The 27305-nt window shown below is 37.4% G+C and overlaps 1 protein-coding gene across 11 annotated transcripts in view; it reads right to left on the reverse strand.

The window, feature by feature from the left end:
• NAV3 (neuron navigator 3) overlaps positions 1-27305 on the reverse strand; it is an 853828-nt gene that overhangs the window by 158464 nt on the left and 668059 nt on the right. For 10 of the 11 annotated variants that reach the window (XM_064376945.1, XM_064376946.1, XM_064376947.1 and 7 more), the window contains 2 exons: positions 27166-27281; positions 162-270 (listed from right to left, as the gene is read on the reverse strand). In XM_064376945.1, coding sequence (XP_064233015.1) covers positions 162-270; positions 27166-27281 — 225 coding nt within the window. Of the gene's footprint in view, positions 1-161; positions 271-6614; positions 7959-27165; positions 27282-27305 lie in introns of those variants that run through there. The other variant, XM_064376951.1, reaches the window with a different exon arrangement.

Raw genomic sequence — 27305 nt, forward strand, 5'->3', positions numbered from 1 at the left:
AATTTTCAGTTTAAGGATAATTACCAACTTTTATATAAAAAAGACAGAGAAAATAGTAAGGGGAAACTGAAATCCCATCTCTGTCATTATAAGAAAAGTTAAATGTTTGTTTGTAATTATTTTTCTTTATTGGCTTAAAGATATATGGAATTGAAAAAAACCTGTGGCTTATCTGAGTCCCACGAAGACTGGACATAGTCTCTTCTAAATTCTGCCTCAAATCTGCTATGTTTTTAACTGTTCTCATTCTTCTTGTTTCAGGGTCTTCACCTAGGAAAGCAACATGATAAATCTGCTATTCATGACATTTACTATCCTCAAAATAATGAGGTATCATCTCATGCCAGTTAGAATGGCAGTTATTAAAAAGTCAGGAAACAATTGATGCTGGAGAGGATGTGGAGAAATAGGAACTTTTTTACACTGTTGGTGGGAGTGTAAATTAGGTCAACCATTGTGGAAGACAGTGTGGTGATTCCTCAAGGATTTAGAACCAGAAATACCATTTGACCCAATAATCCCACTACCGGGTATATACCCAAAGGATTATAAATCATTCTACTATGAAGACCCATGCACATGTATATTTACTGTGGCACTGTTCACAATAGGAAAGACTTGGAACCAATCCAAATGCCCATCAATGACAGACTGGATAAAAAAATGTGGTACATATAACACCATGGAATACTATGCAGCCATAAAAAGAATGAGTTCATGTCATTTGCAGGGATATGGATGAAGCTGGAAACCATCATTCTCAGCGAACTAACACGGGAACAGAAAGCCAAATACCACATGTTCTCACTCGTAAGTGTGAGTTGAACAATGAGAACAAATGGACATAGGGAGGGGAACATCGCACACCAGGGCCTGTTGGAGCACTGGGGGCATGGGAGAGATAGCATTAGGAGAAATACCTAATGTAGATGACGGGCTGATGGGTGCAGCAAACCACCTTGGCACATGTATACCTATGTAACCAATCTACACATTCTGCACATGTATCTTAGAACTTAAAGTATAATAAAAAATCTATGATTATTAGGATCCTAATTATTTCAAGGTGTTTCTAGGTGTACTCAGAATACTCGAGGTAAACTTGCCTTATGTAGAAGATACACATTGGGACTCTGGGGAATAAACTAGAGGCCTTTTCTGGTTTTGTTTTGCTTAGTTTTGTTTTTTTGTGAGACAGAGTCTCACTTTGTTGCCCAGGCTAGAGTGTCTTGGATCACTGCACCTCTGGGGTTCAAGTGATTCCCCTGCCTTAGCCTTCGAAGTAGCTGATTATTAGGTGCTTGCCACCACGTCCAGCTAATTTTTGTATTTTTAGTAGAGATGGGGTACCACCACGTGGGTGAGGCTGGCCTCAAACTCCAGACCTCAAGTAATCCGCCCGCCTCAGCCTCCCAAAGTTCTGGTATTACAGGTGTGAGTCACCATGCCTGGCTGAGGCCTTTTCTTATGAAAGCAATAGCTTTTGAAGTCTTTTATTAGACTCATGGACAAAGATCGACAACATTAGATGGTTTTATTTTTAATTACTTCTCCAATTTCTATAGTTCTACCAATAATACTAGAGTTCAAGTAAAGCCCTAAGCATCTAAACCCAAAATGTTTGTATCTAATGAGCATGCAACAAATAGTTCTGCAAGTAGGACTAACGCTGGCCTGATACAATCAGCACCTATCAACTCCTAGCAGAAGTGACCTTAAGCCATTTTGTTTATAGTTATACAATACTTCCCAAGCCAGTGGTCTTCTGAAGCGAATGAGTCTAGACAATAGGAAGAACGTGAAAAGAGAGTAGTGGTAGCAGAATTTTTATTCTGTTCAATTTGGACTAAACAGGATGTCTAATGATGGGCATTTTCATTAAAAAAGAAAAAAAAGGAAGTAGGGAGTGGACAGATTAAGAGAAGGACAGGGAAGGAGATGAGACAGAGAAAAAGAGAGAAAGGAAGTAGAAAGGGGATGATTGGGAAGGAAATGGAATGAAAAGAGGAAGGAAGAAAAAGAAAGCGAAGGGAAAGAAAAGCAAAAAATAGTATATTAAATTACACTATGAAAAATGTCAGAGAAGTCAAGATGCATATCTATAATCTGTTTTAAGAATACAGCTAACTGTTTAACCTGTTAATTTACTTCCTTAATATTCAGGCCAGATTTTTACAAATCTATAACAAATGTGTCCCATTAACACTTATCATCACAATCATACAGTTGGTGGGGATTTCAGAAGTTGTCTTGCCTTAGCTTTTAGCCATAGCATTCATCTGTCTCACGTGAGACAAGACCATCTGCCTCTGCCTGAAAATGCCCACAATGGAAAGGCCTCCACCTCAGCAGTAAGAGATGGCTCCTTCCAGTAGCAGGTCAAAATGTGAAACATTTATGGGGGATTAGCAATAATTTGTCTCCTTTAAACTTTCACCCCATGGTTCCAGTGGGTCTGAAACCAAATGAACAAATTTACATTATCTTTACCATGGCAGACAACTGCTAATTCCTTTTTTATCTTTTTCAGCCAAACATTACTACTTTGTTCATTATTCCTCACTCTGGGTGGTTGCCAAAATAGCCACCATTGTGCTGCCAGCCTGTTAATTTCTTCCTTTGAATTTACAAATGATTTAAACAATTAAAATGTACTTAATAATAACATCATGATTTCAAACATAAACTCCTAAGAAACTTTCCTGAAGTAAATATTTCTAAAGAATAAAAAAACACATGTTGGGATATCATGCACATGACAAAAACATTTTCTACACTAATTAAATTTACGCAATCACTAATCCTATAGATTAATATTATTATTTTAGAACTCAGAACTGTTAATAACTCTTGAGACTGATCATATTCTTCCTGGAAATTCTCCCCATACTTCTCATACATATAATAGAGGGTACTTGTGAAATGGCTATAAAGAAGTCTACCTTTCACTTCCAAGTAATCTGATAGAACATTGAAGAAAAAGAAGAGTTTTGTAGAGAAAACCGTACAGAGTGGGAAAAATATTTATTACAGTCAAGGAAAAGACAGGCAAAGAAGAAATTTATTCAAACTGGGTCAAAATGGGTAGTGAAAGGAACAAAATTGGAGAAGCACTAAACCCAAGATTCAGTATGAAAGATTTCATACAGTTATAGTCATCTTGGATTGTAGGTGGAAGATAAAAAGTCTTGAAAGAAGCAGTATGTTGAGATGACCTTTCTTTGGTGGGTTGGGGGAGGTAAAAGTAACTGATCTCATACAGGTTCCCAGAACACACCACTACACGTTCCTGTCCCTTTCCCTCTTCCCCCTTCCCCCAGGAGAACTTTTAAGCTGTAATCCAGCTGCATCTCAACCACTTGCCAACTGGAATATTAACATTGATATCTGAATTATATTCCATTTTTGATATTAATTTTAAGAATGTTGCTGTTTCACTAAATATATTTTCACATCTACTTCATCTCCTTTTCAATTTCTTTTTTCAACCCAACAGCTATCTTAGATCTTTGGATTTTCCTAACTGAACTCACTGTTTATGTGGTTTCTATCACGTTTTAGAACCATAGTCTCCCTCATTCCTTAGGTGTTTTTTCATCATGACATCCACTCATGACATTGCACCCCTCATGACAGTCAGACAAATGGACCATTTCCTCCCAACACTTATTGAGCAAAATAATTGCTGCCTTATTCATGTCATGAAAGATAATACCCAAAGCAGAATTTATTGCAGTAAATGTTTTCAATGACCCACAAAAGGCAAGATAAAACTAAGTGTACTTACAAACCCCCTAAAGACTGATTGCACAGTCCTAAATATCCTGTAAATTTGTATCTGAATGAGATCCAGAGGCTTTGGAAGAAACAAAAACAACTGCAAAGTCCAAATATAAAAGCACAAATAAAAGTAAACGTGAGTAACAATAAAAATTATCAGAAATTGCACATGAGAAATGCATTTAATCACAATAATGTTGTGTCTCCTCCTACTCTCATAATCTCAAAGTCAACCACTATTCCTGAAAGAGGCTTCCTATGTGTCAAACACAATGGAATGACTTCCACACATTTTCCAGAATGGTACGTTCTGAAATCTACTTGAGTTTTTAACGTTGGTGCAAAGTGCTTTCTCATTGCTCATAAGGTGTTCTTTGAGCAGAGAACAAAGTAACAGTGTCAATTTGGTACTTCTACATTACTATTTGGTGGCAGAGAGACCATTTAATCCGTGATCCTGCTCTTAATTTTTAGGCTTGAATTATACACATTGTAATTAACACTGCCAGCATTGCCATATTTTAATAGAAAATCAAATCTATCTGAATGAACTTTATTCTCAGAGAATTATGCCCTCTACTCCATCCATATTACAAACGTTATTTAGTGTACAGCTTCCCGGTTTATTGTGTGAAGTAACTCCAGTTCTGTGGATGACCTCAATAGTGATTTGCATGAAAAATTTTAATCCCCTCCTCTGGTTAATCTTGACACTTTGGAGAAAAAAAGCAAAATATGGCCAAAAGCTTTATAGTTACTTTTAAAATATCCTCCTATGCAGTTATAGCACAAACCTTAATCTGTCTGGTTTAGAAGAATATCTAAGAGTAAAGAGCTAAACTCAAGGAACTCCACCTAAAAACTAACTTGGAAGAGGCCATTTTGAGTCATAAGCAGAACCTATTCAAGCACGTGGCAGAAATTCTGAAATTCCTGTGTGCAGTGGGTGTAGTTACATTCAACAACTTAACATGTTTCATTATTTAGGGAATTGCATCAGATGCTTCATTATCTGGAGATATGATTATTCATATCACAGCTATTTGAATAAACTTCCCCTTACTTTTTCACTTGCATTTTTGAATACTGGCATAAGTAGAAAAAAAAAACATAAAAAAGAATAATCCATAAATACAATAAGCAGATGCTCCTATTGAAAAGCCAAGGCATATCGGCTGCTTTTGAGAGGTTACCCTCTGACAATAATGCTCCAAGTTATTTATGCACAAAAAGGCACATGTCATATATATACCCACCCACAGCATGCTATAATTTAACTGAGTAAGCAACAAATACTGTTAGGGAACTGCACTCTGTTCATATCTTTGTTAATACTTAAAAAATACTGAGAACAAGATACATGATACCACTTCAAAAGCAAAAGAAGAATATTATCTGATCTGATTCTACAGTTCCAGAGGATCCAAAAAAGAAAAAGCTTCATAAAGGTTAAGACTTTCTCTCCCCTTTGTGCTGCACATAGCCCTTTATGAGATGCAGTTGATCATAGAAATCACACAATGGTGCAAAAGTAAATCTTCAGTGTTGGAGCACCTGGTGCATTCAGATTCAGAAACCACTATTCTAACAACTGTGGAAACATTACTCTTTTAAAACCAAACTGACATGAAATATTGAACAACATTTGCCTCTGCTATCTGTCTAAGCTTTCTTCTTCTACAGCTGGCTCACTAAAAGAATCCAGAAACCCTCATAAAACATCTTGTAACAGGAGGGTCTACATTAAGAAAAAAAAAAAAAACCTGCATTTAGCATTAGTTTCATGGATCAGAAACAAAGAGATCACTGGCAAGTTTTAATTTCTTTCAATTTAAGGAGCCCTATATGAAGTCTTTTGTGGAAATACACATTGACATAAAATATGATATGGCCAGTAGTTTAATACTTATGGAAGAAGAAACTGTATGATGTAAATATATTTTGGTGGAACACTGAATTCAGAAATAACAACTAAAATGTTCATATGTTAACTGTTTAGGTAGGTGGCAAAGTTGACATTTAAAGTTTAGTCATAAACTATCGAATCACTCGATCTCTTCTTATCTAGCTAATTAAAGATTATGCTAGAAGTTACTACTGAAACTCATGACATCAAAAAGGTCTAGTTTATAAAGTCATGACATCATAAAGGTCTAGTTTATAAAGTATAAAAACAGTTCATAGTCATCTACATAGTAGCTTAAATACTTATAATGTGCACATGAAGAACCGGTTTTTTTCAAACACTGAAAAAAAAAAAAGAAAGGAAAAGGTAGAAGGCAGCAGAGGCCTCTGCAATTCTGAAAGTGTTACTGCAATGCACAGGACTTGTCATTGAGTTATTGAAGAAGCCATCTATTCAGGTAGCACGAAGGCAGCAGAAGAGACTTAACTCTACAGAACATTTGCCCAGGAGGACCTTCATTCTTCATCTCATATCTGTAATGAGGTCACCTTGAGAGAAGTTGAACAAATAAGCCCCATTAATGACTAGGTAAAAAACATGTTTGGGGTTTGAAAATGTGAACACTTATTTATGGATGTCTAGAAGGTCCTGGACACGAGGCTAGGCTAATAATGCTCACAGCAGATTTTTGGAATTTACTTTCTCCAAATGAACCTTACCACTGCTGCTCATAGCTCAGTTTTACAAAAAAAAAAAAAAAAAAAAAAAAAAAAAATCATTTCAATAAACAGGAATTAAAAATGTAACTATTTATTTTTAAAAATCAGTCTAAAAAATGAAAGTTACTTGGCAAATGCAAATAATTTCAAAAGAGACTACGAAATGTCTTAATATCCCACACACATTTTTAGGAGCAAACTGGACTTACCTAATAAGTCAGTGTAAAGCGCCTGTTCCAGATCACCCAGCATCGTAAGGATCACTTCCTCATCCAGATGAGCTGTCCCTTCCCGCAAACAGTTTTCTCCCTCCTCTTCAGCCCAGCTTCTGCTGATGCTGCTCAACTTGGAGGAAACATTTTCATCTTCGGACCTACTATCTTCATCACTCTCACCTTCTAAGCCTCTTCTTGCAGACAATTCCTCTAAGTCTTCACTGTCTGACTGGCTGCCCCCAGCAGGCAGGAGGTTCCAGGCTGAGCTGCTGGTGTGATACAGGGACTGCACAGACCTGGAGAGAAACCTGGACAGCGAGCGCCTCTCTGCATAGTTGGCTTCTCTCTGGCTGGCCTTGGCAGCATTTCCAAACCAGTTGGAAATGCGCACCGTGGGTCTCCTCTCCCCATCACTGGTGAGGGAAAGATTGGTCAGAGACTTTTGTTTCTGAAGGCAAGCTCCCTTTCTTCTTACTTCTTTGCTCCGGAACACAGAGAGTTCAGCAGGCCGCTGCATGATTCTCCCAGTGGCTTCTTCCTTTCAATTGCACTTCATAATGTCTTTTTACACTGTGATTGTAATGGATCCGTTTGATTTTAATTACCACATGCGCTTCAATTAAAGCTCAAGCTCACACATTCACAGAAGATTCTGGAGATGTGGTATATATAATGGTTTGCCCACAATTTAGCTTGACACATCATTTTACTAATCAGCAATACTTACAAATATTTTGCTCAAATATAGCTGAAGCAGAAAAGAGTTCACCAAAGACTCTCCTCCAGCTGAAAAGTAATCCAGGAAGCCAACTACGTTTGCCCGTCTTCATCCAATCACGTGTCTCAGCAGGAGGACGGGTCCACATTTCCCTCTATTCCTTCTGTATTCCGAAACGCGAGAAGGTGAAGCACGAGCTGAGGTCTCTTGCTTTTTGCTTTCTTTTTCTCCCCTGCCTTTCACCAGCCCTTAACTGACCTAGGTCTGTAACCCTTTAACTCTAATGAGCTGACAGAGTGCAGCAAGTACAGCCTCACCATAGGAGCCCAGGAAGAGCAGGAATTAAGCATTAAAGCCCAGCCCTGCAGGAGCCGCTTGCATTTTAGTATTCCACCTGCATTCTCAGATCTATGGCTCTTCCTTGCTGCTGCAGTGGATGCTGCTGGCTGCCATGGCAGCAAATATCCTGCTAAATTAAAACGGAGGCACGGGAATGGCTATCCAGCCTAGAATGCCACAGGTTTCAGAGCCAAGCCTGTATGAGATGTTCCACTATTAACCTCATGCACATTTAAATGCACCCAGTCTCAGACACGGACACACACACACACACACTTACATACACAACACACACTCGCCAATGCCGAGAATGACAGACTAATTCTCTGTAGCTGCAGGCAGCTGAAGCAGGCAGATCTCCTTTCTGAATGTTGGGATTTGTGCTGTAAAAGCACAAATCAAATTCAAGCGTGTAAAGGACCTAAAAAACGAAGCATGACACTCTCCACCCACTAGGAGATAATGCTTTAAAGGGAAAGACTTTCCCTCATCTTTTAAAGAACAAAGTCAAAAGCTTTTTATTTTGAATTTATTTAGTAAAATCCTAATGTGACATAAAAAACAAGATTTCTCACTATCTTTTGCAAAAACATGAAAGGAAAAGAAAAAAGATAACCTAAAAGGGTTTTTCCCTGATATTTTGACTCAAAGTATACAATTGAAAGTTTATGGTCAAGTGTGTGGAACATAATAATGTCACAGATAACACAACACGCACATTGTGTCTTTTGATACTGCATTTTTCCAAGTCTATTTCATAAGCCTATCACAGCAGAATCAGCTCTTACTTTTTTAATATTTTAATTTTTTAAATATTAAAATATGCTGCACTGTGTCATTGTGTCACTATATACCACCACCATAAAATTCTGGTTTTAGGAAACTTTTAAAAACAAATATATAGTATAGCAGAAATCACGAGTACCATTTATAGTTAAGAAGAAAAGTATAAACATTTAGTATTTAACTTTGAAGATTTTCTGCCCACAAACAGAAAAATAGGGATTTTTTTCTTTATCAAATGAGGGAAAGTAGAGAAATTATGCAGAAACATTACCTTCATCATTTTCAATGCAAATATGATAAAATTAATTCTGATTTTCTACCTTCTATTGGTAATCTCAACTAAGGGAAATATCCAATCTCTTAACTATATACATTAGCATTATAATATGCATTGCCTGTAACTTCACAAATAACCACTTACTTTGCAAAGTTAATTATTCCTTATGCCCCACCTTTCAAGGTAGATCAGACTTAGATCCATTTTCTAGACATGCCAAAGGAAATTAGATGAAAAGAACAGCAATTATTTGTGGCAAAATTTTGCAATAAAGAAATCTGTGAATTATTGATACTTATTCTCAATTCTACACTTTTTGAAAACTAATTGTGTGTATATAAAATATGCTTAAATAAAATGAGGGTACAAGTAACAGATCATTAAAACTGACAGTTATGCTTCTAAAAGCATAATTTTGTAAAGTATTTTTAGAAGATCAAAATGACACTTCCCTTGGAATTCCTAAGCAGAACATTTTTCTTCTTCATTTTGAGTTACTGTAACTCAGTGAATTTCCAAGTTCTGAGACTATAGTGAAATTTGTTCAAATTATGCAATTTCAACTTATTTAACATTTATTTCACTAGTGTATATGCTAATATACCCTAAAGCCTTACAGATTTACAAAAAAAAATGGAATTCTAATGCTTTATATATCAAGAGTTGACCTTATTCATATGTAAATAAAAGCAGTATTTATGCCCTTTCCTTATTTAAAACTGCTTATATACCAATCAGTTTAAACCTGCGGTTCTCAAGCTTCATATATTCAGAACCAGTTGGAGAACTTATTAAAACACACTTTGCTGTGCCCTAGCCATATAACTGCTCATTCAGCTGGACAGGGAGGGTCCTGAGACTTTGAATTTCTAACGTATTTCCAGATATGGCTGGCTCTGAAAATCCACGTTGAGAACTACCATGCTGAGATTAGTGGTTTTCAACTGGGGATGGTTTTTCCCCCAAGGAACATTTGGCAATATCTGGAAACATTTTTTGTTGTCACAACTGTGGGTGTGGTGGTGACATCTAAGGGGAAGTGGCCAATGATGCTGCTAAACATCTTACAATGACAAAACAGTCCCACAGAAAAAAGAATTATGCATTTTACAATGCCAATAGTGCAAAGATTGAGAAATCCTGACTAAGATGGTTATATTGCATTTACAAATGGTTTAGAAATTTCAGGGGCATCCAAAACGAAGATGTACTTTTGCTGAAATTAATGTCCACTCTGTGTTTGTTGTAGCTCTATCCCAGGTATCCTTTATTCTAACAACCATGCTGAAAGAATAACCCCAGTCTGGGACATGTTGATTTCACGACCAAAGGAAAAGAGAGATGAGAGAATAAAGCAATGTCTCTTAAGCTTCTGCTCAGCAACAGCCCATGTCATTTTTCCACTTGTATTTCATTTGTCCAATTAAATCACATGGTTCTTCCGGATTCAGTAAGACAGGAAATTTAATCCTTCTGGATGGGTGAACCTGGAAAGGGTGGACTAAGTCCAATGGAGCCAACAAGGAGGGGATTGTAGAAAGTGCTTATCAAAAGGGGGTTTCTGTCTGTTTCTTTGCTTAAAGATACTGTTATTAACTTGTGCTTATAATAGGTTTGTCCCAGAACTATATCAGTCCACACGTACCCTGAGCAACTGTGGGGAACCCACTTATTGCTTCTCTAGAGACAGTCATCCTGCTTGCTTTGGGTGTACATTCATATATGGACTTTTTTATATTTGTTTGTATTCACACATGTAAATGTATGTTATACAAGGAGGAGGAGGAAGCTACAATGCAAAGGAGACAAACATGCCCAGTCGGTAGGAAAAACGTGAATCATTCTAATTTTGCCAAGACTTAAAATAAGTTACAGCCATTACAATGTGCTAGAATGGAATCTTTTTAGCTCTTTAGTAAACATAATTATAATGTAGCCATATAAGTAAAGGACTTAAGCTGATTTGAATTATCCCAGCTTGATCTTCTTAATTTTTATAAACATTCAAGAAAAGGCAGTTTCAGTGATCATTTACAGAGATTGTAAACGTCAGATATTTTCCATTATTTAATATAACGTCTGGTAGTCAGAAAAGCACATGTAACCGTTTGCTTATATAACTTCTGTTTAACCTAAATTATTTTATTTCTAAAATGGTTTCCTGAACTCATCAAATAATTGTAATATTACTGTTTTACAAATGACATACCAGCTTTATTGATATTGAGCCAGTCTGGCATCTATGAACATTTGTCAGTTGAATATAAATTCCAGATAAAGGTTAAGGAGTCAATTAAATAAATGTTATACATGTTAGTAGATAGTCTTATGCAAAAAAAAAGGGCAAATGTGAACCTATAGAAAAAAATCAAAAAACTTTCTTGAGTATCAGTGGGATGAAAATGTGGGCTTGCTTTACGTTTGTCAGAATCTCTTGGCACATAAAGATAGGGATGGCCTCTGAGGACAAATTCTTTCTGTCAATGAATGTGAGACCAAAACTCAAGCCAAAGCAGTAAAATCTGTACCATTAATTCAGCCAGCACTGTAATATTGAGGTCATCATATGAATCTTAGAGGAAAGACAGGAAGCAATAAGCTACTTGCTCAATGCCAGAAATTATGTAATATATTTTACTTGACTATAATAATTATTGGCGCTATCATCATCAGATTGGGTAAATATGACTAGGCTTCCTCACAAAGAACATAATGAGCAAAAGCAAATTTAAGTCATTTACTTAAACATATTGGAGATATACATGAAGACTTACGAAGATATCCAAATTAAAAAAGTCTTCTATTCAGCATACTACTTTATTGAATCTCATGCATTTCTGATGCTTATCTTCAAACCGTAATTTATTATCTTTTTAAACTTTCATTACCATTTAATGGCAAAGACAGTATTTTCATAATATCAAGTGAGCTACTGCACTGATGAAAATTTAAGCAGCTAAGCTCTCCCACTAACTTAGCAAATCCCTCTAACACATCTGCATTGTGAACCATTCAAGTTTGCTCCTTAATAGTATGGCAAATATGATAAATCTTTATATGTCATGCATCTTGTAGTTCATGCAATAGGGATGATTTTCCCATTTGTATAAGCAAACAAGATTTTTTTCTTGATTACATAACTCAAAAGTAGAGGAGAGATAGTTTCAGGCATGGAGTTTTCAGGGGCTCAGACATTTCCAACAATGACCTTGAATTTGGTCTCTCCTGATTTAGGTCCTGTTTCCTCTGTGTTTGTTTCATTTGAGGGTGGAGGTCACTGTAAGAAACTCCAACTTTTCCTTTTATTAGTTTTAGGTCAAGTGGAAAAAGAGACCACTTCTTGTATAACAACCTCAGGAAAAGTCCTGAGATTGAGTCTTATTTGTTCTGATCAAACTGAATGGGGTTACACATTCAGTCCTCAAAGAGTCACTGCAATAAATAAATATATTGTCCTGATTGGCTCCACTTAGGTCAATTTCAGTTGGATCACCTGAGCAGAGAATGATCCCCAAAGAAAATCAAGGTGCTATTATCAGAAGATGGGGCAACAGACACTGGCCACACAAAACTACACCAGGACTTTCAGGTAGGCTTACTATACAACCAATAGAGCTTAAGCTATAGAACTCCTAACTCACCTAAACCCCTTTCTAGACACTGTACATTCTATTTTCTGTATTCTTTCCAGGCTTCCCAAAATTATATGGACTTCATAAATATATAAAGCCTGCATCTTACCCTGCCAAGACTAGCTTCATCAGAATTCTATATGATGAGGGCCATTTCACTCGGGGAGCAGGACATAATTATTCCTCATTGAGGCCCCTACACCAACCATAAGCAATAAAAATTCAACAATAACAAGAGCATTGAAGCTTGGGGTTACAGAAAATCAGAGAACTACCAGAACCCCAGTGAATTTAAGAGAAATGCCCAATTTTACAAAAAGAAACTAGTAAGTTAAGAAGAATTTCTTTCAAATTATTTTCATGAAGTTGTTTCTTCCTAGAATGTTATTCCACAATTTCTTTGTTCATTAGAATTCTATAACATACATGTCTGATCTTCTTTTAAGTTCTGCATGACTCTTTACAACTAAGTTGTTTCCACATGCCTGTTTATTCACTTTTTTGTGGTGTCATTTTATCTATTTGTTTCTTACTCTTTCATAGGAGAGCTCACATCTTTGTCACATTTGTTTTCTCAAATTTTGAGATGCCTGGCATGTATAGGATGCCAGGTGATAGTTACTGAAAAGACTGATGGAAGAATAATACCATATCTCACAACAATCTTCTGAGTTTATTAAGCATCATCATAGTCACTACACAGAAAAGGGAACCAAGGAGCAAATCAAACAGCTAAATAATCGCAGTGCAGAGGCCAAAATGTATTTTTTCCAATTCCTACAACATTTCTCTTTCCACGTCTCAAACAATCATGGAAGGGATATTCTGTGGGCCACTCTGAGCTAGGGCCTAGCAATAAATTCAGGTGCTTATGTGCTTTGTGGTTTCACTAGCATCTAGAATGTAGTGGCAACAACAGAAATCAGAAAGACAAGAACTGAGAAAGGGATGGAGACTCTGAGAAAGAGAGGCATCATTAATATAGAAAACATCTCATGAGCTTTAGAATTCTGACAGGTTCATTCTTCTATAGGGTTATTCTATTACAGGTTTAATATCCCTTATTAGAAATGCTTTGGACCAGAAGTGTTTTGCATATTGAATTTTTTCAGATTTTGGAATATTTGCCTATACATAGTGAGACATCTTGGGGATGGGACCAAAGTCAAAATTCACCTATTTTTCATATACACCTTATATACAAAAACTGATGGTAATTATATAAATTTTTAAAAATTTGGACATGAAACAAAGTGTGTGTGCATTGAACCATCAGAAATCAAAAGTGTTTCTATCTCAGTTACCTATGTAGACAATCTGTGGTTTTGTGGCATCATCATCATTCCTGACTGAGTTTATATGCTACTAATAAGCAATTATTTTATTGCAATTATTTATACATAAGTACTTACCAGTAAAAAATGTGATATAGCATTAATGCAGTGAAAAAATAATGTATTCAGGGTCACTAAGCAACACAGTAGCATTACCAGAATATCTGTATCAGCTGTGAAACAACAGCAACCACAAATAACTGCAAGCTTTCCATCTCTACATTCAATGCTGTGTTTGGATTAAAAGGTTATTGTACACTGTATGTTTTTTTTTTTCTTTTTTTTTTTTTTTAGGTGACAAGAAACACCAGAAGCAGTTGGACCAGGAAATGGTTCCCCTGGGATGGAGGAGGCCTTCTGCTGGGTAGCTTTTTAAAATGTTTCCTCTAGAGTCATCTGCTTCATTAACAAGTTTTGTCTTAGAAATCTCTTTGATTTTTATCGACTGGCATAATTTTTTATTCAGTAGTTAATGCCACTGTTCTAGTTCTTCTCTAAGACCATCATGCATTTCCATCATGTTGTCTCTAGGCACTTTTTCTGCAGTGTTAACACTGTTATCTTCATCATTACTATTATCATAGTACCATTCAGCACCATTTTGGCTATGTCATCATTGTTCAATGAATGAACAACTGGAGCCTCAATATCAGTGTTAAAAGTTTCTTCGATATCCACTTCTTCCAGCCCACTAGGACTCTGACAGGTTCTTTTGTTGTTGTTGTTGTTGTTGTTTTGCATATGTGGGGTCAGACATCATTGTTTTTCTCATTTGACATATGGAATCCTTCAAAGTCACCACCTGGTTCATCATCGACTGAACATAGATGCAGACTAGAAGTCATACCAGGCAGGTACAACCATGTCTTTAGTCACTTTATTCCAAAGCTTGACCACAGCATATATGACACCCTTCATGCTAAACTTTTGAAAGCCTTCCACACATATTCCTCTGTTCACTGGTACAGGCATGCTATTTAAGGAAGTGTTTTATATTTACTCTTTGTTGATCAAAGGATAACTTGGTCCCTTGGCTAAATTAGTGAAGTCACATTTGGAGGAAAGTACATGGCATAAACATTGTTTTTGACAATAATTTCACCTAGACAATGAGTAGAATAAATGTCATCAAATACATTCTTGCAGTCATCCAGTCCAGCTTCCCTGCAGTGAGCAAGAACTGCTGATACAAAATGTTTGTAAAACCAATCAGAAATATGTCCCTGGTGAACTAAGCCCTTTTGTTGGTATAATAATAAACCAGTAAGAAATTCATTCCCTGAAAACAGCAAGGACACAAGCTTTTGGTTATTACAGCAAGTTTTTATTTATGGGTTCCTGCTGCATAAGTACATCCAAACTCAGTTATTCTGTTCTTGGCATCCTTACTTCCTGCAGAGGCTGTCTCATCTTCTGGGTCAGTATCTTTCTGACTCAGGCATCAAAAGTGGTGTTGTTTCAACATCAAAGATTTGTTCCAGAGTCAGATTTTCATCAGCAATGATCTTGGCAGACTCATCAATGAATGTCTTTACTATTTATCACCACAAACCTTTAAAATTTTAATGTCACGTCTTTCCTTAAGTTTCTACAACCAGCCTATTGAATGTTTCCTTCAATTGTCAGTTCATAGTGGAAGATCTTTCCTTGTTCCACCATCAGAATACCATTAAGTGACATGTGTACACCGTGACACTGATGGATCCACTCTTTCAATACACAATTGAGATCTTCATTTTTAGCTTTATACAATATTTTTTCTATTTTTCATTAACTCTGTCATCACTTTCAATGGAGACCTTCAACAATTTATCCTTTTGTTTCTTCAGGTCAAATACAGTGGTCATTCCAACACCATATTCCTCTGTAAGATGTTTCCCACTTACACCACTGTCTAGTTTCTCCAACAACTTGACTTTCTGTGCTACAGAGAAACATAAATGCTTCCTTTTTTTCTTATCGCTGTTAGCCATAGGGGTATCTTCAGGCCTTTTTGACATTTTCAACAATATCTTTATGCCACACAGTGAAAAATAAGCAAACAAACAAAAACCAAACAGAAACCACAGTTTAATGCATATAGTTCTTGGCCCAATGTGGGACATTGTGGGGAACCTGCCATTGGCATATCCACTCTGCACACATGCCATTGTATTACCCTTTATGGGTGTGCATGTATGGGAGAATCTGGGTGTGCATGAAAAAGATACATAGCAACTAAAGGGGGCTAGGAGACTATTTTTTGTCCTGAGAATGCTGAATAAACCATGCTGTACACTTGCATTCTGACTGCAATTTTTCACAAGAAGTCAGGTTTGGAATTTTCCACTCATGGCATTACTCAAAAAGTCGGCACTCAAAAAGTTATAAATTTGAGACCATTTAAATTTTGGATTTTTAAATTATTGATGTTCAACCTGTGTTACAAATTTATCCTTCTTCTCTGCCCATCTCCCCCCTACCCTGCTTTTCTTTGTTGTTGTTGTTCCTCACACAGACTTGAGTGCAGTGGCATGATCATGGCTCACTGCAGTGTTGAACTCCTGAGCTCAAGCAATCTTCTCTTCTCAACCTACTGAGTAGACTTGACTACACATGTGCTATACACCACCATGTCTGAATAATTTAAGTTTTCCTTCTTTGTAGAGACAGGGTCTCACTATGTTGTTCAGGCTGGTCTTGAACTCCTGAAGTTAAGCAGTCCTCCTACCTTAGTCTCCTAAAGTGCTAATATTTCATGTATGAGCCACCATTCATGGCCTTCTTCCATTTTTTAATCTGCTGTTTCCAAATCTCAGAGCAACAGGGAGAGCTTCTGAACTGTAATACTACTTCTATAGAATGACTAAATCTTTTCTTCCTCATATTCTTTGATTATTCAGTGATGGCATAACCAAAAGTAAATGTTTTTTTCTATTTATATCAACCCCTTTAGTTGAGTAAAATTTATCATAAGCTCACTGTGATTATTTTCTGAATGTCTTCCAAAGCCAAAGGTATAGTTCCTACCTTTTCTGTCTATTGATTTCACCTGAAAATTATTAGGTCCCTTTTTCATTGTAGTTATCATTTTAATGCTACTTCCATTATATTAATTTCATTTTACATGCATTTATTGAGTGCTATCTATGTACCAATTAACCATTGGTAATATGCCAGTTAATAAAACAGACAAAAGTAGAAAAAAGGAGAACTGGCAAATTCTGGATATATGTTGAAAACACAATTATTCTAGGGTATCTCAGTACCTTATTTGTTATAGTTAGTTAGATATTGTGTCATCTAAATTTTTTCAGTTTCTAAATTTCTGACAAAAGTAGCAAGAATTCAAATACTGAGAAATATCCCAAAAGTTGATTGATATACACCATTTGTCTCTGAGTTCAAATGGAAAACAATACTTCTAGTGTCAACAGGATATTATAATGAATAGAATATCAGGGCATCAGATGTGAGGCATTAAAAAGGAGTCATGAATAAATCTAAGGTTTTAGGGTTGGACAACTGGAAGGATGAAATTCTTATTAATCAAAATGGAGAAGACTTGGGTAAAGAGTTTTTGAGGGATACAATTTTTTAGGTTAAAAAAATTATTAGACGTTCAGTTTGGGATATACTATATGTTATGTCTATGAGATATTGAAGTGGAAAGATTGTGTAGACAATTGGATATCTGAGTCCAGAGTTCAGTGGAAAGAACTAGAGCAGAGAGAGACATCTTTAACCTATCAGAATATAGATGAAATTTAAAGCCATGAGATAGTATTAATATAAAATCACCACGGGAGCATTTATAGGCAGATAAATCTAGAAACAGAGACCTGGATCATTCAAATCATAAGAAATAATCAAGAAAAAAAGTATAACTAGAAAAGGAGACCAAGAAGGAACAGCAAAGTTTGAGGAAAACAAAGGGGATATATAACCCTAAAAAGTATCTTAGTCCATTTGTGATGCTATAAAGAAATATCTTAGGCTGGGAAATTTATGAAGAAAAGAGGTTTATCTGGCTCACTGTTCTTTAGGCCATACAAGAAACTGCTTCCAGCATCTGCTTCTTGTGAGGCCTTCAGCCTGCTTCCACTCATGGTGGAAGGCGAAGGAGAGCTGTTGTGCACAGATCATATGGTGAGAGCATAAACAAGAGAATGAGAAGCTGCCAGGTTATTTTCAACAACCAGTCTTTGTGGAACCTAAGAGTGAAAATTCACTCATTCCCAGGAGAGTGGCACCAAACCATTCATGAGGGATCTGCCCCTGGGATCCAAAAACCTCCCACGAGGCCCCACCTCCAACACGGGGGATCAAATTTCAACATGAGACTTGGTAAGGCCAAACAAACTGTATCCAAACTCTAGCATCAAGGAAGAAACCTTCTTAGAAGAGGACAACTAGCTGCTGCAAGGTGAAGTAAGATGAGGCCTGAGACTTGATCCTCGGATTTGGCCATGTTGACATTAATGGTGACTTCAATAAGAGAAGTTCCAGTGGAGAAGTGGAGCTAAAAGCCCAAGAGACTGTGATTGAAGCCTACTCTTTCCATAGTGTGCCATAAAGAGAGGGAGATAAATGGAAACAGTACTTGAAAACAAATTTGGGGTCAAGGGAAGTTGTTTTTTTAATATTAAGGTTGGAGAAATGATAGTATCCCATGGGCTAAAAAAAAGTGATTTGGTTGAGAGGTAGCTATTAAAGAGAAGAGAGAGTAATCCAAGTAAAAGCAGAGTAAATAGGTATTAAATGGGTATAAATGTTATACTTGGGTAGATGTGATAACAGGGGTTTGTGAAAGTTTCTTTGTGCTTTACTTTTTTAAGTGATGTACACATCAAGGTTATCAGTTAAGAGAAAGGATGGGACAGGTGATGTCGGACATTTGAGAAAAAAAGGTGTAAAAAATATAGAATGACTGCAGGAGGATTACATACTCATTTGAGGTTGGTGGTCACAAATGTAAAGTGAGTTGCATTGACATGTGATGTGTTTTTTCCTGGTTCATTCATTGTGGGTATAGAATAGGTGGAGATTTAAATGTAATCAGGTAATGATTACATCAAATGAGTACAATAAAGTGAGAGAGGCAAGGGAGTTAAGTGTATATAAAACTAAAATTACATTCACTTATTACAGGAATTTAGCTGAGTAAGGAGACAAGAAAAATATGCAGTGGTTGGTGTGGAACAGTAAAAAGTGGTAGGATCAATGAATTAGAAATCCTATTGGAATCATTGCTGGGGTCAGGGAACAAAAGGAAGAATATTGAAGTGATAGGAGTTTATAATCAGTGAGACTGCAGTGCAGGAAAGTGAGGTCATAGAGAAGTTGCAGTTTCTGATGATGTCTAGATCTAGGGTATGATCATGAGAATAAGAAGCTCAGGAGGGATTTTAAGACAAGATCATGGGAGGAGAGGCCAAAGTGTTAGAAAAAGCATCTATGTAGATACTAAAATCACTAAAACCTAAGGCAGAAATGGTAAGAGAGTGATAGTGATTCATAAACTAAAATCTTAAAATGATGAAAATATGTAATCTAATTTCTCTGTGATAGTCATCTTATCACTAGCCTGCTCATATTTCTTTATCTAGATTTCTTCAATTATAGTACTCAAGTTATAACTTACTAACTGCAAATAATATCATAATTCTTCCATGAAATCTCAAGTTAGCATTGAGAGACATTTTCACTATCCCACTATAGGCTGATTTTAAACAGATGATAGTGGGATTGACACAATTAGATAAGCCTCATCACATCATTTATTTTTGTTTTCTTTCTTTTACTGTATTCTTATCTAAATCGTAGACTGAAATCTATGATAATATGTAAACAATTCATTATTGCTGCAAAATGTTATGCTCTCTAATAAATCCATTAAATTATATTAATTGCTAGTTTTTATTGAGTTTCAGGTATAATATTAAAATCAGAATGTTAAAGGACATATCAACTAGAAAAATGAAAAAGTAATCAAATGGTAGATAATAAGAAAGTGGAGATAGAGGATCCAAGATGGCCGGTTAGGAGGAACTCGGGATTGCAGCTCCGAGAGAAAGCGCAGAGGGTGAGTGGACGCCGCATTTCCAGATGGATTTTTACTGCCCACAGACCAGGAGATTCACAGGCGGAGGAGCCCCACGGGTGGCCAGCACCGCTGGTTTGACCAGCGCGGCCGCTTGGCCTGTGCCCAGGGGCAGTGGCTCCCTATGCAGAGTGAGTGAGACTGAGTCTCCTCTAAGCCAGCAAGGGGAGCTGAAATGGGGAGCCAGGCCAGCGCCACGAATCTCAGAGCCACGGCTTCAGCCGACGCAGCAGCTCCGGAGGCAGAGCAGATGAGATGGTGTCCCCTCTTAGCGAGCAAGGGGAGCCGAAGCAGGGAGTCAAGCCAGGAGATTCCCAGGCAAAATAAGCGCCACTGCAAACACAACTGAACCCGGGACGGTCCAGCTCTGTGGAGGAGGGGCATCCTCCATTACGGAGGCACCTTGCAGTTCCCAGGGCAATTTGCCGTAACCAAGGCAACCCGCCACTACAGAGACTCTGTCACTACAGGGGTGGGCCAACATAGTGGAAGCAGTTCTAACTACACCCATATAAACAGGACTGCAGGGAAGTTCACACAGAAGCTGGGTGGAGCCCACAGCAGCTCAGCAAAGCCTCTGCAGGCTGAGTGCGACGAGGCTGCCACCTTGTGGTCAGGGAAAACAGCAGCCGCACAGCAGAAAATCATAAAGCCCTAACTCCCTGGGACAGAACACCTGGGGGGAAGAAAAGGGGGGTTTATGAGTCCTGCTGCTGCAGACTTAAAATTACCAAAATCAGAAAGACAGCAACTACAAAGTCAACAGGTGGATAAATCCACAAAGATGGGAAGAAACCAGCGCAAAAAGGATGAAAACACCCGAAACCAGAGTACTTCTCCTGCTACAAGGGAGCACAACTCCTCACCAGCAAGGGAACAAGGCTGGATGGAGAATGAGTGTGATGAAATGACAGAACCAGCTTTCAGAAAGTGGATAATAAGAAACTTCCGTGAGCTAAAAGAACATGTTCTAACCCAATGCAAAGAAACTAAGAACCTTGAAAAAAGACTTGATGAAATGCTAACGAGAATGGATAACTTAGAGAGGAATATGAGCGAATTGATGGAGCTGAAAAACACAATACGAGAACTTCGCGAAGCATGCACAAGTTTCAACAGCTGAATTGACCAAGCAGAAGAAAAGATGTCAGAGGTCGAAGATCAACTCAATGAAATAAAAAGAGAAGGCAAGATTAGAGAAAACAGGGTAAAAAGGAATGAACAAAGTCAACAAGAAATATGGGACTATGTGGAAAGACCTAATCTATGTTTGATAGGTGTACCTGAATGTGACGAAGAGAATGCATCCAAGCTGGAAAATACTCTTCAGGATATTATCCAGAAAAACTTCCCCAACCTAGCAAGGCAGGCCAATATTCAAGTCCAGGAAATACAGAGAACACCATAAAGATATTCCTCAAGAAGAGCAACCCCAAGGCACATAATCATCAGATTCACCAGGGTTGAAATAAAGGAGAAAATACTAAGGGCAGCCAGAGAGAAAGGTCAGGTTACCAACAAAGGGAAGCCCATCAGACTCACAGATCTCTCAGCAGAAACCCTATAGGCCAGAAGAGAGTGGGGGCCGATATTCAACATCCTTAAGGAAAAGAACTTTCAACCCAGAATTTCATATCCAGCCAAACTAAGCTTCATAAGTGAAGGAAAAATAAAATCCTTTGTGAACAAGCAAGTACTCAGAGATTTCATCACCACCAGACCAGCTTTACAAGAGGTCCTGAAAGAGGCACTACACATAGAAAAGAACAACCAGTACCAGCCACTCCAAAAACATAACAAATGGTAAAGAGCATCAACACAATGAAGAATCTGCATCAACCAAAGGGCAAAACAGCCAGCTAGCATCAAAATGACAGGATCAAATTCACACATAACAATATTAACCCTAAATGTAAACGGACTAAATGTCCCAATCAAAAGACACAGACTGGCAAATTGGATAAAAAGCCAAAACCCATCAGTGTACTGTATCCAGGAAACCCATCTCATATGCAAGGATACACAAAGGCTCAAAATAAAGGGATGGAGGAAGATTTACCAAGCAAATGGAGAGCAAAAAAAAAGCAGGAGTTGCAATCCTCATCTCTGATAAAATAGACTTTAAAGCAACAAAGATCAAAAGAGACAAAGAAGGACATTACATAATGGTAAAAGGATCAATGCAACAAGAAGAGCTAACGATCCTAAATATATATACACCTAATACAGGAGCACCCAGATACATAAGGCAAGTTCTTAAAGACTTACAAAGAGACTTAGACTCCCACACAATAATAGTGGGAGACTTCAACACACCATTGTCAATATTAGACAGATCAACGAGACAGAAAATTAACAAGGATATCCAGGACTTGAACTCAGAACTGGAACAAGCAAACCTAATAGACATTTACAGAACTCTCCACCCCAAATCTATAGAATATACATTCTTCTCAGCACCACATCACACCTACTCTAAAATTGACCACATAATTGGAAGTAAATCACTCCTCAGCAAATGCAAAAGAATGGAAACCATAACAAACAGTCTCTCAGACCACAGTGCAATCAAGTTAGAACTCAGAATTCAGAAACCAACCCAGAACCGCACAGCTTCATGGAAAATGAACAACTTTCTCCTGAATGTTGACTGGATAAACAATGAAATGAAGGCAGAAATAAAGATGTTCTTCGAAACCAACGAGAATGAAGACACCACATACCAGAATCTCTGGGACACATTTAAAGCAGTCTCTAGAGGAAAATATATAGCAATAAGTGCCCACATGAGAAGAAAGAAGATATCTAAAATTGACACCCTATCGTCAAAATTGAAAGAGCTAGAGGAGCAAGATCAAAAAAACTCAAAACCTAGCAGAAGACAAGAAATAACTAAGATCAAAGCAGAATTGAAGGAGATAGAGACATGAAAAACCCTATAAATCCAGGAGCTGGTTTTTTGAAAAGATCAACAAAATAGACAGACCACTAGCCAGACTAATAAAAAAGAAAAGAGAGAATAACCAAATAGATGCAATAAAAAATGATAAAGGGGATATCACCACAGATTCCACAGAAATTCAAACCATCATCAGAGATTATTACAAACAACTCTATGCACATAAACTAGAAAACCTGGAAGAAATGGATAAATTCCTGGACAGTTGCCTCCTCCCAAGCCTAAACCAGGAAGAAGTCGAAACCCTGAATAAACCAATAACAAGGTCTGAAGTCGAGGCAGCCATTAAAAGCCTACCACCTAAAAAAAGCCCAGGTCCAGATGGGTTAACAGCCGAATTCTACCAGACATACAAAGAGGAGCTGGTACCATTCCTACTGAAACTATTCCAAATAATCCAAAAAGAGGGAATCCTTCCCAAATCATTTTATGAGACCAACATCCTAATACCAATACCAATACCTAATACCAAAACCCGGCAGAGACTCAACAATAAAAGAAAACTACAGGCCAATATCCATGATGAATATAGATGTAAAAATCTTCAATAAAATACTGGCAAGCCGATTACAACAGCATATCAAAAAGCTTATCCACCATGATCAAGTAGGATTCATCCCGGGGATGCAAGGCTAGTTCAATATACGCGAGTCTATAAATGTAATTCACCACATAAACAGAACCAAAGACAAAAACTACATAATTATCTCAATTGATGCAGAGAAGGCCTTCAACAAAACTCAACAGCCCTTTATGCTAAAAACTCTCAATAAACTAGGTATCGACGGAACGTATCTCAAAATAATAAAAGCTATTTACGACAAACCAACAGCAAATATCATACTGAATGGGCAAAAACTGGAAGCATTCCCTTTGAAATCTGGCACTAGACAAGGATGCCCTCTCTCACCACTCCTATTCAATATAGTACTGGAAGTTCTAGCCAGAGCAATCAGGCAAGAAAAAGAAATAAAGGGTATTCGATTAGGAAAGGAGGAAGTCAAATTGTCTCTGTTTGCAGACGACATGATTGTATATCTAGAAGACCCCATCATCTCTGCCCAAAATCTCCTGAAACTGATAAGCAACTTCAGCAAAGTCTCAGGATACAAAATCGATGAGCAAAAATCACAAGCATTCCTATACACCAATGACAGACTTAAAGAGAGCCAAATCAAGAATGAATTGCCATTCACAATTGCTACAAAGAGAATAAAATACCTAGAAATACAACTAACAAGGAACGTAAAGGACCTCTTCAAGGAGAACTACAAACCACTGCTCAACGAAATAAGAGAGGACACAAACAGATGGAGAAACATACCATGTTCATAGTTAGGAAGAATCAATATCATGAAAATGGCCATACTGCCCAAAGTAATTTACAGATTCAACGCTATCCCCATCAAACTACCAATGACCTTCTTCACAGAACTGGAAAAAACCACCTTAAACTTCATATGGAACCAAAAGAGAGTCCGCATAGCCAAGTCAATTCTAAGCAAAAAGAACAAAGCGGGAGGCATCACACTACCGGACTTCAAACTATACTACAAGGCTACAGTAATCAAAACAGCATGGTACTGGTACCAAAACAGAGATATACACCAATGGAACAGAACAGAGGTGTCGGAGGCAACACAACATATCTCCAACCATCCGATCTTGGACAAACCTGATAAAAACAAGCAATGGGGAAAGGATTCCCTGTTCAATAAGTGGTGTTGGGAAAACTGGCTAGCCATATGCAGAAAGCAGAAACTCGACCCCTTCCTGACACCTTACACTAAAATTGACTCCAGATGGATTAAAGACTTAAACATAAGACCTAACACCATAAAAACCCTAGAAGGAAACCTAGGCAAAACCATTCAGGACATAGGTGTAGGCAAGGACTTTATGACCAAAACACCAAAAGCATTGGCAACAAAAGCCAAAATAGACAAATGGGACCTAATCAAACTCCACAGCTTCTGCACGGTGAAAGAAACAGTCAATAGAGTGAATCAGCAACCAACAGAATGGGAAAAAATTTTTGCAGCCTACCCGTCTGACAAAGGGCTGATATCCAGAATTTACAATGAACTAAAAAAGATTTACAAGAAAAAAACAAACAAGCCCATTCAAAAATGGGCGAAGGATATGAACAGATACTTTACAAAAGAAGACATACATGAGGCCAACAAGCATATGAAAAAATGCTCATCATCACTGGTCATTAGAGAAATGCAAATCAAAACTACATTGAGATACCATCTCACGCCAGTTAGAATGGCGATCATTAAAAAATCTGGAGACAACAGATGCTGGAGAGGATGTGGAGAAATAGGAACACTTTTACACTGTTGGTGGGAGTGTAAATTAGTTCAACCATTGTGGAAGACAGTATGGCAGTTCCTCAAGGACCTAGAAATAGAAATTCCATTTGACCCAGCAATCCCATTACTGGGTATATATCCAAAGGATTATAAATCGTTCTACTATAAGGACACATGCACACGAATGTTCATTGCAGCACTGTTTACAATAGCAAAGACCTGGAACCAACCCAAATGCCCATCGATGATAGACTGGACAGGAAAAATGTGGCACATATACATGATGGAATATTCTGCAGCCATCAAAAACGATGAGTTCGCGACCTTTGTAGGGACATGGATGAACCTGGAAACCATCATTCTCAGCAAACTGACACAAGAACACAAAATCAAACATCGCATGTTCTCACTTATATACGGGTATTGAACAATGGGAACACATGGACACAGGGAGGGGAGCACTATACACTGGGGTCTGTTGGGGGGGGACAGCAGGGGGTGGGGAGTTGGGGAGAGATAGCATGGGGAGAAATGCCAGATATAGGTGAAGGGGAGGAAGGCAGCAAATCACACTGCCACGTATGCACCTATGCAACAACCTTACATGTTTTTCACATGTACCCCAAAACCTAAAATGCAATAAAAAAAAAAGAAAGTGGAGAAAAAAATCAAATATGGACTATTTATTCAATCAGATATACTGTGATATATTAGCTTCTGAAAACAGTGTTCCTTGGTGAAATTCACATAAAACTGCAATTCAAACTCTACCAAATTAATTTCTTCCACAGATTTGAGTTCTAGTACTTAATATGCATATTGAAGACATTTATGTATAAAAAATAAATGAGGCATACACATCTTCATGCCATGCTAATTTTATACAAATCTGGTCATAATACACACATAGCATCATCTTGATGATGGTACTACCCAGAGTTAATGGAAAGTCAACACATCCCCCATGTATTTGAAAAATCTACAATTACTATCCGCATATGTATGCCTTGGCATTACCATTTCTACCCCTACCTATTACTGGCCCTTTGTTGTAATCTCTATATGAAACCTCCAATGCCTAATGTTATCAACTAATGTTGATTCCAAAAGGTACCATTGGGATGCTGTTCTGTAAATGTTGTCAATATCCACTGCAGGATAATGTAGTCATGTCTAATGCTTGCCAAAAGTTTTTTAGTTTTGCCGAAGTGGGGAAGTTTCTTCACCCCCAAATTTGTGATACAGTCATCATGAGCTTCATAGCAATACTTATACTTTCAGTATTTGGAGTACACAATAGTTTTTAAAAGCTAAATAATTTATTTAGTTTTCTTCATTTGAATTCAGCTGTGAATACACAAGGCTTGAGCCAGAGATTTACTGTTACAACAGACATACCTCCACTTTCATGCATTATTATCCTTAGGAACAGATAAAGTACTCTTAAATCTCTCACCCTTTAAGGGCAATGTATTTTGCTAGGAGGTTACTTGGTTCTCATGAATATAGAGCTATATGTAATGAAATTATACCAGATGCCTTCCAAATATGTCTAGGCTTACAGGACCCTAGAGAAAACACTGCTCTCAGGCTCAGCATCCCATTGTATACACACCAAAAACCTGATAACGGTGTCTGGGATATGTATTTTTTTTTACATCATCAATATATAATAAAATATTTTCCTAATTAGAGATTTTTGGAATAGTCATTTGAAACCACCTTGTAGAAATGCTTTCAATAATACAGAATTGATGACAGAGTAGGCTGGATTAGCCATAGAGAATATACATGGTCAATCATTAGTTTATTTTCAGTCTGCAAGTGTATTATCCAGGTTTTCTTGGATTTTATTCAACTTGACTGAGGGCAAAATGACTTACAGTCTTCACTTCTGAAAGGACTACCATTCCTTTTAGAGTAACAAAGAGATCATCCTAAGCAGAATAGCCAAATATCTAAAGATTTCTGAAGCATGAGATGTACACAGTCCTTCTTTGCATAAAAAACAGTGTACCACAAACCTAATTTAATAAAAAGTCTTATAGAGAGAATACAGAAATTCCTAGGTTTGACCTATGCATTGATGAGGTCACTTACCAGATATCTCCTCCAGGCACTGCTTAGCAGTCTTACTATATGATAAGTCCATCTTTGTAGGACTGGTACAGGAGTCAGTCGATGGTAAAGAGGTACCTTCATTTTCTGAATGTGCCCTGAAATTAACCATGAAAATAGAA

Source organism: Aotus nancymaae, unplaced genomic scaffold, assembly GCF_030222135.1.
Source record: "Aotus nancymaae isolate 86718 unplaced genomic scaffold, 86718_ANA_hifiasm-v0.15.2.pri h1tg000016l, whole genome shotgun sequence".
In the NCBI taxonomy this organism is placed as follows: domain Eukaryota; kingdom Metazoa; phylum Chordata; class Mammalia; order Primates; family Aotidae; genus Aotus; species Aotus nancymaae.